At 36.7% G+C, this 14,493-nt stretch overlaps 1 protein-coding gene across 1 annotated transcript in view; it reads right to left on the bottom strand.

The window, feature by feature from the left end:
• Positions 1 to 690: 690 nt before the first annotated feature.
• Positions 691 to 14,493, bottom strand: part of Ythdf3 (YTH N6-methyladenosine RNA binding protein F3) — a 65,447-nt gene continuing 51,644 nt past the window's right edge. Inside the window, exon 5 of the mRNA XM_077801185.1 lies at positions 691 to 864. Within this exon, the coding sequence (XP_077657311.1) occupies positions 691 to 864 (174 nt within the window). The remainder of the gene's footprint in view (positions 865 to 14,493) is intronic.

Below are 14,493 nucleotides of genomic sequence, written 5' to 3'. Positions count from 1 at the left end.
CAGCACATTGAAAAACAAATCCAAGAAAGATAAAACAGCAAAGTCAAGAGAAAAATTAAACAAGGAGTGCCATGAAAATTAATCTCAGAAGACAAATAATCAGCAGGATCCAGAAAGCAATCAACCCAAATTAAAACAGGAAGCCAGAGGGCTTTGAGAAGAAGGTCCTCAAAGCAAGGAAGTACATTTAAATCAACAGATGAAACTATTAAGTAGCTTGAAGATTTGAGTCATATGGATGAATTGGGCACAAGTTTTATCACCAACAAAAACAAACAAACAAAAAAAGATGGTCACTAGTTGGAGAAGGGGAAACAGAAGAAAGAGCTGCACAAGAAACTATGATACCTCATCTAAAATTTTGCATGATTTTGAACTGATTTGTATGTAAGAAGAAACGCTATATTTGACCTTGTTACTTGAGAAGAGAATATAATTGCTGCCAACCTTAACAATGTAAAGATGTTACCACTTGAATAAAGCTGAAAAATAGAAGTGCAAAGAAGGATAGGCATACTGACTTCCTCTTCCTACATAGTGGGAGGCAAAAGAAACTGGCTAAAGATGATATCTGCTGTGGTTTGGATCTCAGATTGTACCCCCAAGGCCCATGTGTTAAAAGCTTGTTCCCCAGATTATTGACAGGTGGTGAAATCCTTAAGGTGTGGGGCCTATTGAAAAGTCTTTGAGTCATTGAGGGGGCTCACTCTTGGGGGAAGATGGTAGTACTTCAACCACTTCCACTTCATCTTTTTCAAGTTTTGTGAAAAACTGAAGGTGAATGGGTTTGGTTCTACCATCCTCTTCTGCCATCATATGATGCTTTGCCACAGGCTCAAAGTAGCAGGGCCAATCAATTGTGGACTGGAAACCATGAACCAAAATAAATTTTCTCTTTGTCAGTTGATTAACTTGAGTATTTATTACCGCAGATACCAAGTTAAGACAGCTTACATAATATCTCAAGTATTAAATGTACAAATATAAGCAATGAGAATTAAAATTAATAATGACAAAATCATAGAAATTAGAATTATAAAGCTGGAGCAATATAAGCTAATTCTTTGGTTTTATGACAGAAAAACAATTTGTATTGTAGAAATTGATTAATTAGCTTCTATAACAACAGTTTTTCATGTAGACTTGGGGAGATAAGCATTAGAAAAGCTAAAAACAAAATTAATTAAAAGTGGTTAATTCCAGAGGTAGGACAATTGGAGAGAGAAAAAATGAGAAACTTTGACTTTTTTGTGAATACCCTTCAGAGTAGTTTGAATTAATACTTTTCCATGTGTTAGAATTGCCTGTATTTAAAAAAAGGAAGAAAGAGCCAAAAATATATGTGAGTACTATAGACCTTTTGAAAATTAAGTATAGCTGGATGTGGTGAAACTTGTCTGTAATCCTAACTACTTCAGAGACTGAGGCAAGAGAATCACAAGTTTGAGGTCAACTTGGGAAATTTAGCAAGATTCTGTCTCAAAATAAAAAAATTAAAAAGTGCTGAGGATACAGATTAGTGGTAAACCAGCACTGGGTTCCATCTTTAGTAACACATACGTATAAATTTGTTTCTAAGGTTTATTGTAGTATGATTTATGTACAATAAAATGCATCTTTAAGAATGAAATTTGATGAGTTTTGACATATCAACATGTAGCTACCATCACAATGAAAATATGAAACATTTTGATCAGTACCAACAGCATAAACATCCCCAAGTCTCCAGTCCCTGTAACCAACAATCTAATTTCTATAGCCAGAATTTTGCCTTTTCAGAAAGTTGTATAAATGAAATGACATACTTTGCAGCCTTTATGTATTTGGATTTTCCACTAATGATAATGCTTTGGATATTTATTCATGATATTTCCTATATCATAATTAGTTCTTTTTTATTTCTAAGTATTTCACTGTGTAGATGTATTATAACTTAGCTGAGTGCAGTGGCACACACCTCTCATTTCAGCAGCTTGGGAGGCTGAGATAGGAAAATGGCAAGTTCAAAGCTAGCCTCAGCAACTTATCGAGGCCCTAAGCAACTTAACAAGACCCTATTTCAAAAAGAAAGAAAGAACTGGCCTTGTGACCCAGTGGTTAAGGACTCCTGGCTTCAATACTCCTGATACAAAAAAAATTATATTATAACTTATTTATTTATTCATTACTGATAGACATTTAAGCTGATTGTAGCTTTGACAATTATCAATAAAGCTGTTATAAATATCTACACACAGATCTTTTGGTGGATACGTTTTCATGTCTTTTGGGTAGATACCTATGAGTGAGATTGCTGAAAGAGGTGCTAAATTTATGATGAATTTTTTAAATCAACTGCTAAACTATTTTCCAAAGTGACTGTACCATTGTGCATCTCAACAAAAATGTATCAGAGTTTTAGTGGCTTCAGATCCTTGTCAACACTTAATATTGTCAATCATTTTAAATTGGTCATACTAAATATGGGAAAATATCTTGTTATGGCTTTAATTTTCATTCTTCATGACTAAAGATTTTAAGCATATTTTCATGTTATTATTTGGCAGCTGTCTCGCATGCAGCATCTGTTCAAATCTTTTGCCCATTTTTTAATTAATTTGTCTCATATTATTGAGCTTTAAGCATTCTTTGTAAATGCAGGAAACAAGTGGTTTTTTTTTCCACTTACATGTTTTGCAAATATTTTTAGCCAGTCTATGTCTCATCTTTTCATTAGGTGTCTTTCGAAGAGCAGAAGTTTTTAACTTTGATTAATACAATTTATCAATTATTTTATTAATACATGCTTTCTTATGCCCTAAGAAATATCTACTTACTAAAGGTGACAAAGATTCCTTTTTATATTTTCTAACTATTACTTTGTAAGTTTTATATTTAGGTTTAAGATCTATCTTGAATTTTTACATATGATACAAAGACTATGTCAAAAGGTTTTTTCAAGGTTCATTTCTTATTTTTCTGGTGCCATTTATTGAAAAAAAAATCCTTCACCACTAAACTATTTTGGTCAGTTGGTCAAAATCTATCAGGGCTGAGATGTAGCTCAGTGGCAAAGTGTTTACCTTGCATTTGCAAAGCCCTGGGTTTGATCCCCAGTTCCAAAAATGACCAAAAAAAAAAAAAGATAAAAAAAACTGTTGAACATATACTTGTAGATCTAGTACTAGACCTCGACTATGCTTTTTTGATCTGAGTCAGTCTATTGTTATTTCAATATCCTCTATCTTGATTACTGAAATTTTATGTAAGTTTGTAGTGTAAAACCTTCTGTTGTGTCTTACTCTTTAAAAATTATTTTTATTCTAAATCCTCTTTGTTTTCATTTAAATTTTAAAATCATTTTGCCCCTTTATACAAAAATATTACACTGAGATTTTACTAAGACTGCTTTGAATGTCTAGATCACTTTGAGAAAAATTGACATGTTAAAAATATTGAGTCTTTATTTCTATGAACCTGAGGTATCACCATTTATTTAGATTTTTCTTTCATTTCTCTTAGAAAATTTTTATACTTTTTTGACACTCAAATTTTCAAAATATTTTGTTAGATTGGGTCTTAAGGCATTCCATGAATGTTTTGTTATTACTAGCATATAAAAATACAATTCACTTTTACATTGACTTTTTAATCCCAAAACCTTAATAATAACCAAAAATAATTTAATAGTCCTAGCATGTTTTATAAATTCCTTAGAATTTTCTATATAGATAAGTGTGCCATCTGCAAATAGTTTTACTTTTTCCTTTTCAAACTAAGAGATGCTGTTTTGCTTTTGAATAATTTCACTAGTTTAGAATTCAAGTACCATATCAAAAACAAGTGGTAGGATGGGCATGGTGACACATGCCTGTAATCCTAGTGGCTTGGGAGGCTGAGACAGGAGGATCACTAGTTCAAAGCCAACCTCAGCAAAATGGAGGCACTCCGCAACTCAGTGAGACCCTGTCTCTAAATAAAATACACAATAGGGCTGGGGATGTGGCTCAGTGGTCAAGTGCCCTTGAGTTTAATCCCTATTACCCTCGACAAAAAAAAAAAAAAAAAAAAAAAAATGGTAAGAGCAGATTAATTTCTGGGATAAACCTCACTGGTTCATAGTCTGCAAATTTAGATTTACACACACACATACAGAGAGAGAGAGAGAGAGAGAGAGAGAGAGAGAGAGAGAGAGAGAGAGATTCGATGTTAAATTATTTTGTTAAGGATTTTCAAACCTATTCATGAGAAAAAAATAGTTTCTGGTGTCTTTTTAGAAAATTTTTATTGGTTCTTTTCAGTTATACGTTAACAATAGGATTCAGTTTGACATAGTTATAAAAAGCATGGAATACATTTTGTTCTAATTCAGTCCTCTAAACTTTCTCTTTCCTCCCCTCTTTTCCTTCCCTCTACTCTACTGATCTTTCTTCTATTATAGTTTTCTTTTATTCATTAGTGTCTTGTGGATGTACATGATGGTGAGATTCACTGTAGTATATTCACATATGTACATAGGAAAGCTAGGTCAAATTCATTTCCCCCCTTCCCTTCATTCCCCTTTGTCTACTCCACTGGTCTTTCTTCTATTCTTTTTTCTATCCCACCCCCTTATTTTGGATTAGTTTCCACATATCAGAGAAAACATTCAATCTTTGTCTTTTGGGGACTGGCTTATTTCACCTAGCATGATAGTCTCCATCTATTTACCAGCAAATGTCATTTTTCTTTTTGGTGAGTAATATTCCATTGCATATGTAGACCACATTTTCTTTATCTGTTCATCTGTTGAAGGGCACCTAGGTTGGCTCCATAGCTTGATTATTGTGAATTGTGCTGCTGTGAACATTGATGTGGCTGCATCACTGTAGTATGCTGATTTTAAATCCTTTGGATATATGCCACAGAGTAGGATAACTGGATCAAATGATGCTTCCATACCTAGTTTTTTGAGAAACTTCCATACTGCCTTCTAGACTAGTTTCCAGTACAGTCCCACCAGCAATGTATGATTTTACCCTTTTCCCCACATCCTTGCCAACATTTATTGTTACTTTTATTCTTCATAATTGCCAATCTGACTGGAGTGAGATGAAATATCAATGTTGTTTTTTTCTATGTTTTTTTTTAAGTTTATTTACTTTTTTTTTTTTTTTGATGATGCTGGGGATTGAACCCAAGGCCTTATTCATGCTAGGTAAACATTCTACCAACTGAGTCATATCCCCAGCCCCTCAATGTAGTTTTAATGTGCATCTCTCTAATTGCTAGAGATGTTAGACATTTTTTCACATATTTGTTGACCATTCATATTTCTTCTTCTGAGTAATGTCTGCTTAGTTTCTTTGCCTCTTTGGGTTGTTTATTTGTTTGTTTGTTTGTTTTTGGCATTAAGTTTTTTTTTTTTTAGTTCTTTGTATATCCTGGATATTAATACCCTATCCAAGGGGCAGATGGTAAAGATTTTCTCCAATTGTCTAAAGATAATTCTCTTTTCATGCTCTTGTTTCTTTGGCCATAAAAAAGCTTTTTAGTTTTATACCACTCCATTTATTGATTTTTTTAAAATTTTACTTCTTGCACTTTAGGAGTCTTGTTAAGGAAGTCAGTTCCTGAGCCAACATGTTGGAGTATTGGGCGTACATTTTCTTCTAGCATTTGCAGGGTTTATGATCTAATTTCCATGTCTTTGATTCACTTTGAGTTGACGTTAGTACAGGGTGAGAAATAGGGATTAAATTCATTCTATTACATATAGATTTCCAGTTTTCCCAGCACCATTTGTTAAAATGGCTATCTTTTCTCCAACATACATGTTTGGCACCTTTGGCTAGTATCAGATAACTGTAGCTATGTGAGTTTGTCACTGTGTCTTCTATTCTGTATTATTGGTCTTCATGTCTGTTTTGGTGCCAATATCATGCTATTTTTGTTACTATAGCTCTATTATATAATTTAAGTTCTGGTATTGTGATGCCTCTTGCTTCACTTTTCTCACTAAGGCTTGCTTTGGCTATTCTAGGCCTCTTATTTTTCCAAATGAATTTCATAACTGCTCTTTCAATTTCTTCGAAAAAACATCATTGGAATTTTGATGGGAATTGCATTGAATCTGTATAGCACTTTTGTTAATATGGCCACTTTGATGGTATTAAATCTAAGAACATAGGAGGTCTTTCCACCTTCTTTGGTTTCTTTGTTTAGTGTTCTATAGTTTTTATTGTAGAAATCCTTCACCTGCTTTGTTTGATTGATTCCCAAGTTTTTGTTGTTGTTGTGTGGTATTATTTACATCACTGACATTAAACATATCTTCTTTTCTAATAAAAACACTTAAAACTATAAATTTCCCTAAAAACATTCTTCTAGTTCCATTCCATAAATTGTAGTAGATTTTTTTTTTCATATCATTAAGTTCAAAACATTTTTTAACTTTCCTTTTGATGTCATCTTTGACTCATGAGTCATTAGAAGAATGTTGTTTAACTTCCAAAATATTTGGAGATTTTTCCAGATTATTTCTCTTCTCTTTATGGTCTAAATCTCTCCAAAATTGTTAAGTCATATTTATGATCCTGAATGTGCTCTAACTTTGTGTATGTTCAATGTATACATAAAAAGTCTGTATTTTATCATTGATAGATGTCAAATTTTACAAATATAAATCAGGTCAAGTTAGTTGACAGTGTTGCACAATCTATATCCTTACTGATATGTTGTCTTTCTGTTCATTCGGCTACTGAGAGAGTATTAAAACTCCTATAGTAACTATGGATTTTTGTCAATTCAGTCTTCCATTTCTGTCATTTATTGCTTTGGTATTTTATGTTTCCTTCATGAATTGACACATTTATCATTAGGTAATTTCTCTCTTTATCTCTAGCACTATGCCTTGTCCTCAGTCTTCTAAGTCTGATTTTAATATAGCCACTTGAACTTTTTTACTCCATGTTTTCATGATATATTTTTTTCTATCCCTTTTAAAAATCTATAATGGAGTTAAATTTACTCTCAGTAAGAGTGGCTGGGGCAGGAGGTTTGTAGGTTCAAGGCCAGACTCAGCAATTTGGAGACACTCTCAGTAATTTAGATCCTGTCTCAAAATAAAAAGAGCTGGTGATGTAGCTCAGTGGTAAAGCACTCTTGGGCTCAATCCACAGTACAACAACAACAAAAAATAAGCAAGAAAAAATATTACTCTAGATCTATCCTAATAAATCTTAATAACAAGCTAAAAAAAAAAAAAAGTCAAGCTAATCTCCCAAGTAACACATCTATCCCAGGAAAACAAAATTCAAATTAGAAAGACATCAAAATCCAGGAACTTGACCATTTAGGATTTACAATATAAATTAAAACTGATCACATATGCCAAGGATCAGGAAGTAGAACCTATAATTGGGGTAAGCTAAGCAATAGAAGTTGACCCAGAAAATGACAGTGATAAAGAAATAGGTGTGAAAGGAAAACTTCAGGAAGTGATGCCCACCCAGGCCATGCAGGCCTGAGGTATCACATCGTTTCATTTTGTTTTATATTAATGTGGACTCTTCTCAAATGTAGGGCTGCTGCAGCAACCTGTTGCTGATCCCCACCTAAATTTGGCATCTTTTCCTGTCCTGTTACACATTAGGCTTAACAAAATGAGGCATGCTATCAACTCAATGTTCATCTCCCAGCCTTTAAATATTGGAACCAAACTACAATGTGCAGGTGTGTTGAGGTAGGGCTTTTGGGAAGCAGAGCCCTTAACAATGGGATTAATATAGTTATTAACAGGACCCACCCTGCAGTGTGGCTTAGAGATCGAGGGGTTGCTTAGCATACATGAGGCCCTGTGTTCCATACTCAGCACTGCAAAAAGTTAAAATATGAAGTTATGGGGCTGGAGACATGGCTCAGTGGTAAAGTGTTGTAGAGTGTTTGCCTGGCATGAGCGAAGTTCTGGGTTTGATCCCATTACCACACACACAAAAATCACATCAACATACAGACATAATACATGGGACCCAGAAGTCCCTCATGTCTTCCACCATTTGAGGATACATGAAGGTTTCATCTGTAGACCAGGAAATGGACCCTCATCAGACACCAAATCAGCCAGCATCTTGATATTGGACTTCCCAGCTTCTGGAACTAAGAAAGAGAAATTTTAGTTGTTTATGAGCTACCAAATTTGGTATTATTACAGCAGCCCAAATGGACGAGGACAAAGCAATAATTGTCTCCAATATCCAATAATCCAAGGAACCACCAGACTCCCTTTTGGTAATAGACTCCAGAGGATAAGTAACTTTCTCTGTAATCTCCCATGGGTGAGGTTTTGAGCCTCAGAACACATTACTCCCAAGAATTTGGCTGTTCATTGTATTGCATCAGGATTAAGGAATCACTCCTAGCATCTCATTTGAGTTGCTGAGTGCTCTAAAGTCATTGTCACCTTGTGAGGATGGTCTTAGGCCTGAGCCTAAGCAACTCCACTTTAAAAACTCCAGTTTGAAACCCACAGTCTCACTGGCACACCCACAGAGCCCTCCAGTATGGCCCCAAACAAGTTACTTCCCCTCACCCTGATAAACAGAGTGAAGCCCCTGGCAGGCTGTCCTCACCTGATGAGTGGGAAAGGCAATAAGATCAGGGTGGAGACCACCAGACCCCAGATGTTTCTGACCCCAGAGTAAATGATGTCACTGAGAAATCTGGTGGTAGCTGATAAGGATTGAAAGGGGGGGGTCAAAAGTCCCAAAAATTTAGTATAAATAATAGAGCTGATGAACAGGGATTCAGCCAGCTGAAACAAGGATGCACTGGAGCTGGAGAGCCTGATGAGGACCTGACATCCCATCACTTGTCATCGTTTCCTGAGCCTCTGTGCAATCCTCACCACTCTCAAATTCTACCACCTCGTCTGGACCCTGATGAGAGCCGCAACTTCTCCCTACAACCCTCTCCTCAACCGGTCGTCCACTCCATGCCAGGAAAAGGCTGCCTTGATTCCGAAAATGGTCACTGTGGTCTGAGTGAGTGTGCATCTGCTGGATGTAAAGCCTAAGGCTTAAGACTTTTGAACTTAGCATGCAGAGGGAATGTCTGTCATTATCCTGTCATGATTAAGTGTGTTTTAGAGTGCTTAGAATTAACCTAGAATTGTTTGCTGTGAATTGATTATGTCTATTGCAGTGACTAGCATTAAGGATTGTCATTTTCTAGATTAAGAACCTATAGAGTGAAATTGTATTGAGTAATTTGAGTGAATAAAGCATTGAAAGGGGCAGAAGAATATGGACATTCTTTATTTCTCCCCTCGACTGCATACATTGCAATTTTGTCCCCTCATGACACACCTATTCTTTAATGGGATCTGTGGTGCAAAGACACTAAAATGGTCTTTAGTAATCCCCACTTCCTGGTATGCAAAGTCTAGTTGATCACACCTCTTGAGTAACTTGCTTCTAACCAATAGAACACCTCAGCACTGAGAAGGTACCACTTTACAATTGTTTAAAATTGTACTTTCCATCTTGCTAGCAGAATTGTTTCCTTTCTGATTTTATGAAACACACTGCTTTGTGGAGACACCCACATGGCAAGGAATGGAGGATGATCTTCATCAAACAACCAACAAGGAATCAAGCTCTTAATTGAACAACCTTTGAGGAACTAAATCCCATCATAATCATAGGAGTTTAGAAGCTCGTCCTTTCCCAAGCAGGTGTCAATTCATGAAGGAAACCTAAAAAACCAAAGCAATAAATGACATCTCAATGAGACCCTAGCTTTGGCTGACAATTTGATTGCAATCTTATGAGAGAGCCAGCTAAACTATGACACACAGTTCCTGATGTACAGAAACTGGGAGATAATAAATATGCTATTTTAAGCAGTTAAATTTGGAGTAATATGTGACCCAGTAATAGATATCTAAATTGCACCTGTCAGCCTGATTCCATCAATGCAATGAAACAAAGCCCTATAAAGAAATAGAGATTTGTCTCATCCTCAGCCTGATTACTGGTGGCAAATAGCATGAGAATTCACATTCTTATGTTGCGGAACCATAGATGTACACTAAAGCCCTTACCAGATAAGGGCAACTGGTCTTGCTCTCTTTCTACTGAAGGGACAATAAATGAATGACATTTGCAATGTCCAGGATAACAATCTAGGTGATAATAGTTTTGATATACACTATCTGAAACAGCTGGAGCATAAAACCTAAATTCAATGGCAACAATTTACCATAAGCCTCTGATTCCTACTAGCTTTTTCAATGGCCACAAAGAACTGCTGTAATGAGTTGGATCTCTCAGTACCCCTGCTGCCTGTAAGTCCTTCATCACAGCTTCAAATTCATCTCCTCCCGCTAAAATTCTATATCATTTTCACTGAATAACATGGATGGAACTGGAATCCTAGTTAGCGCATTCATCTGACCACATACAAGCAACTCCTCTCAATTTGGAAAACTCTCTTGAAATTAAGGAACATCAATAAGAGGAACAAGAGCAGTGCCCAACAGTGATTTAAATAGCCTAACCCAGTTGGTTACAATTACTACCCTTCTACCTTTCACTCCTTTTTTAAAAATCTGGCCAATTGAAAGTACAGTCCTCACCCCTAAAAATACCCCAATAAGATAATCAAATGAAATCTGATACCCAAAAGACCCTTAAAATTTTGTACCCATAAGACTTCCATCCCATCCCATTGTGCTTTTAGAGTATAAGTACCTCTGTTACTTCCAGAATCTGCAAGGCCCTGACATCACACCTAGGCTGACTTCTCATATGTCAGACAAGGCCCAGGCAGGCCCTAGACTTATTTGATCATGAAGGTTGATTGCCATGGAAGAATCTTGCTGTAATACAGCACTTTTTGTTTCAGTTGGGTGGACAACCACCTGCTGGGGCCCCCTTCCCAGTATGTGTGTGTGTGTGTGTATTTTTATTTTTTGGTGATGCTGAGGATTGAGATTGAACCCAGAGCCTTATACATGCAAGGTAAGCACTCTACCAGCTGAGCTATATCCCCAGCCCCCGGGTTGATATCTTACCAAACTTCTCCAGAGCCAACCACATCTATCTTTTCTTGGGAAATTCACCCATTAAGCCATATCTACATGACCTTAATGTCAGATTCTATTAAAGAGGGTTTGGTTTATTCCTGCCCTTGATTTTGTGTCAGATTACATAGACATTGCTTTATTTGAGGACCAGCTCACCCTCTCAATGAGGCCCCATCTTTGGCTGACAATTTGATTTCAGTCTTGTGAGAGAGCCAGCTATGCCATGACACATAATTCCTGATGTACAGAAACTGGGAAATAATAAATATGCTACTTTAACCAGTTAAATATGGAGGGTCAATGTTTACCCTCGGTAATCATCACAGTTCCTTGCAAGGTAACCCCAGGTACCAACAACAAAGTCAGTTGATTTCTCCAGATTGAGGGGCAGTTGTAAGAACTCATCAGTCATTTTCTGGGTATAAGGCTTGTTATTGGAGTCACCATTTTATCTGATGAACAACCAGTCAGAGTAAGATAGAGCCCTCATGTTTTAAATATTCTATTCCATGACATTTCCTGAGATTTTATCAGCCTCAAGGAACTCATGGTCCATGAGTTTTCCACAATGAAACAGAAATCCAAAACAGAAACAGACGCCTGACAATGTCTGGAGGCACTGGCTCATATGTGAGATGGTCTAGTTGCTGCCATTCCCCTTCAAATATCATAACTTTTCTTGTTTTCTCATCACACAGAAACATCTGTGAGTCTTGAGAGCCCCGAGTTTGGAGATGTGTCCTTCAGGTTGTGCTGAAAACCTAAATAATTTCTTCTTTAGTGCATCTCTTTCTATTGGTTCCTTTTCACATATTAATAAAAGAAACATGGTGGTACTTTTTGTTTTGCTTCAAAACCCTTTGAGCCAAATTGTGTCATAACTATGACTCTGCAATCTGCCAGGTGTGATGTTGCGAAAGATACTTAACTTCTTTTAGTCTGAATTTATACTTTTTGCTAATAGGAATATTGTTGCCATTCTTGCCAGGTTGTTGAGAGGAATACAGTGGACACAGGTCAAAAGTTGTAACCACAAGCTCAATCGATTCAATAGGTATAATTTCTGGTTTTTTATGTTATCAACTTTCTGCCAAGTTTACTGTCTTTGGTAACATGAGCCACCTTTGTTCCAGCAGCTCCTGACAATTTTCTCCCGTGCTTCACTAACCATTTCCTGGACTTCCTTCCAGTTTCCATTTATCCCAAAGCCAAATCTACATCATGTTTATTTTTGTGTTACAGCACCAACCCACTTCCAGGAAATAATTATGTTTTGGTTTCTATTGCTAAATAATAGAAAAATGTAGGGACTTAAGAAAACAGTCAGTTTATTTATTATTTCTCACCCTTCTGTAGGTTGACTGAGCTCACGAGGGCAATTCTGTTGTCAGAAGATGACACCAAAGATATTGAAAAACTTTCCTTGAGCTGGATGCTGTGGCACACATCTATAATCTCAGTGACTCTGGAGGCAAAGGCAGGAGGATCACAAGTTCAAGGCCAACCTAAGCAACATAGTGAGAATCTGTCTCAAGAATAAGAAAGAGTAGGGATATAATTCAGAGGGAGAACACCCCTGGGTTTCATCCCCACTATGGAAAAAATAAATAAAAATACTTTTTTTAGATGCTGAAATGGATCATTCTACTCTCCCTGCAGTGACCTGTGATCTCTCCATTGGTAGCCAGATTTTTTTATATAGCCACTCTGTTTCCAAAACTAGAAGCTGCCAGATGCTTTAATGCATTGAGTCCCTAAAGCAAATTATCACATCCACTATGTTCTGTTGGTTAAATCATCAAAGGAAAAGCCAAATTCAAGGGGAAGATAAGCTATGTCTCCCAAAGGGGAGTGTAAGAACAGAACTGTGGACATTTTGATCCACTCCAAATGGTCTTAAGAGAGATATACTTTAGAAAGAGGTTGATATCAGATACAGAACTCTACATGTTGACTTGATTGGCAAAGGTTTTGTCCACAGTGCACTGGGTTCTTGCTAGAACAATGCATTTCACCAAGAACAGCTGCAATTATTGCTATTTTATGCAGATACATTTTCTCTGACTCATTTCCTAAGATAACAATCTTAGACATTAAGAAAAACAGACCTTTAATTTGTTTTTACTGAGGGAAAAGGGTTACCTTTTAAAGCAGAGATGTAAAATGGTAGATAAGACAACACATCCCCTGTTGCTGATAAAAAGCAAAGTGTAAAAAGGAACTGAAAACTAAAAACCAAGCACACTTCCAACTGAAAGGAACTGAAGATGGGTAGCACTGAATTTTTATAGCATCTATTTATGCCACACATTTCACTCACCAGGATGTATCACCTTTTCACATAATATTGCAAGACCAGGTGCCAGAAGCACTTCCCAAACAAACTCCTCCAGAAGCCTGGAACAATCCAGTCAATTGGCTATTCTTACATCTAAATGCTTCTCAACAAACAGAAGAAACAGTTTGACTATATCTCATTAAATAAATGACTTGGAAGTATTATCGGACTTGGGCAAAAGTCATGAATTGATTCATTCATTCAAAAATGTGTTACCAGATTCTGTTACCAGAAAAATGCTGCTTACAATTTCAAAATAAAAGCGAGATAAAAGTGGCATGGGAGAAGTGCCTCTAGTAAGAGTTAATTCGGAGGAGGGAATGGTGCCATGGATAGTTCCCGTTCTCCCTGATGTGGACACGCAATGCTGTCAGCAGTACCACCAACTTGACCACTCTTCTGCTCTACAGTGGCTGACCATATCATGGTCATAAAAACTCATATCATGGGTAAATAGCACAACTAACAGCTACCTGTATCGTTAGATTTGAAAATGCAAAATCTACTCTGAATTTTCTGTAATTGTCCTTCCTAACATAGATGCCACCAACACATTCACCTTTTATCTCAGCCACCAGGGGGCTCTTGGAAACATATCAGCAAGCTATATTATGCCATAATCAGGACTGTTCTCCAAATAACTAGCTGGGAGTTGGTACAGAAGTCTAGAAGATGATGTCACACTATGGGAGGAAAACTTGGTGTAAAAAATATCACCTCATTTATTCGATACGGTGGCCAAAGTGGAAAGAAGCAATCAATCTTCATTCTTAATAATCACTGTGGTTTTGATAAGTGTCTCCCAAAGGTCCTGTGTTTTAAGCTTAGTCTTGGGATGGCCCTAAGTGGAGGTGGTGGAAAATCTTAAAAGGAGGACCTAGTGGGACCTTGTGACCTTGGGTCACTGGGACATGCCCTTGAAGGAGTCTCTTGCTGCCTGGCTGTGTTGTAAGCAGTTTTATTACACCATGCACTCTACACCATTGCATTCTGTACTCCCACCACAGCCTTAAAAGCAATGGGATCCACCTGATTATGGACTAGCACCTCCAAGACTATAAGCTGAAACAAAACTTTTCTTTGGTAAGTTGATTATCTCAGACACTTGTTA

This window comes from Urocitellus parryii, chromosome 7 (genome assembly GCF_045843805.1).
Source record: "Urocitellus parryii isolate mUroPar1 chromosome 7, mUroPar1.hap1, whole genome shotgun sequence".
Taxonomy (NCBI): domain Eukaryota; kingdom Metazoa; phylum Chordata; class Mammalia; order Rodentia; family Sciuridae; genus Urocitellus; species Urocitellus parryii.
Note: the sequence above shows the minus strand (reverse complement) of the source record. Positions and strands in the feature narration are given on the sequence as shown.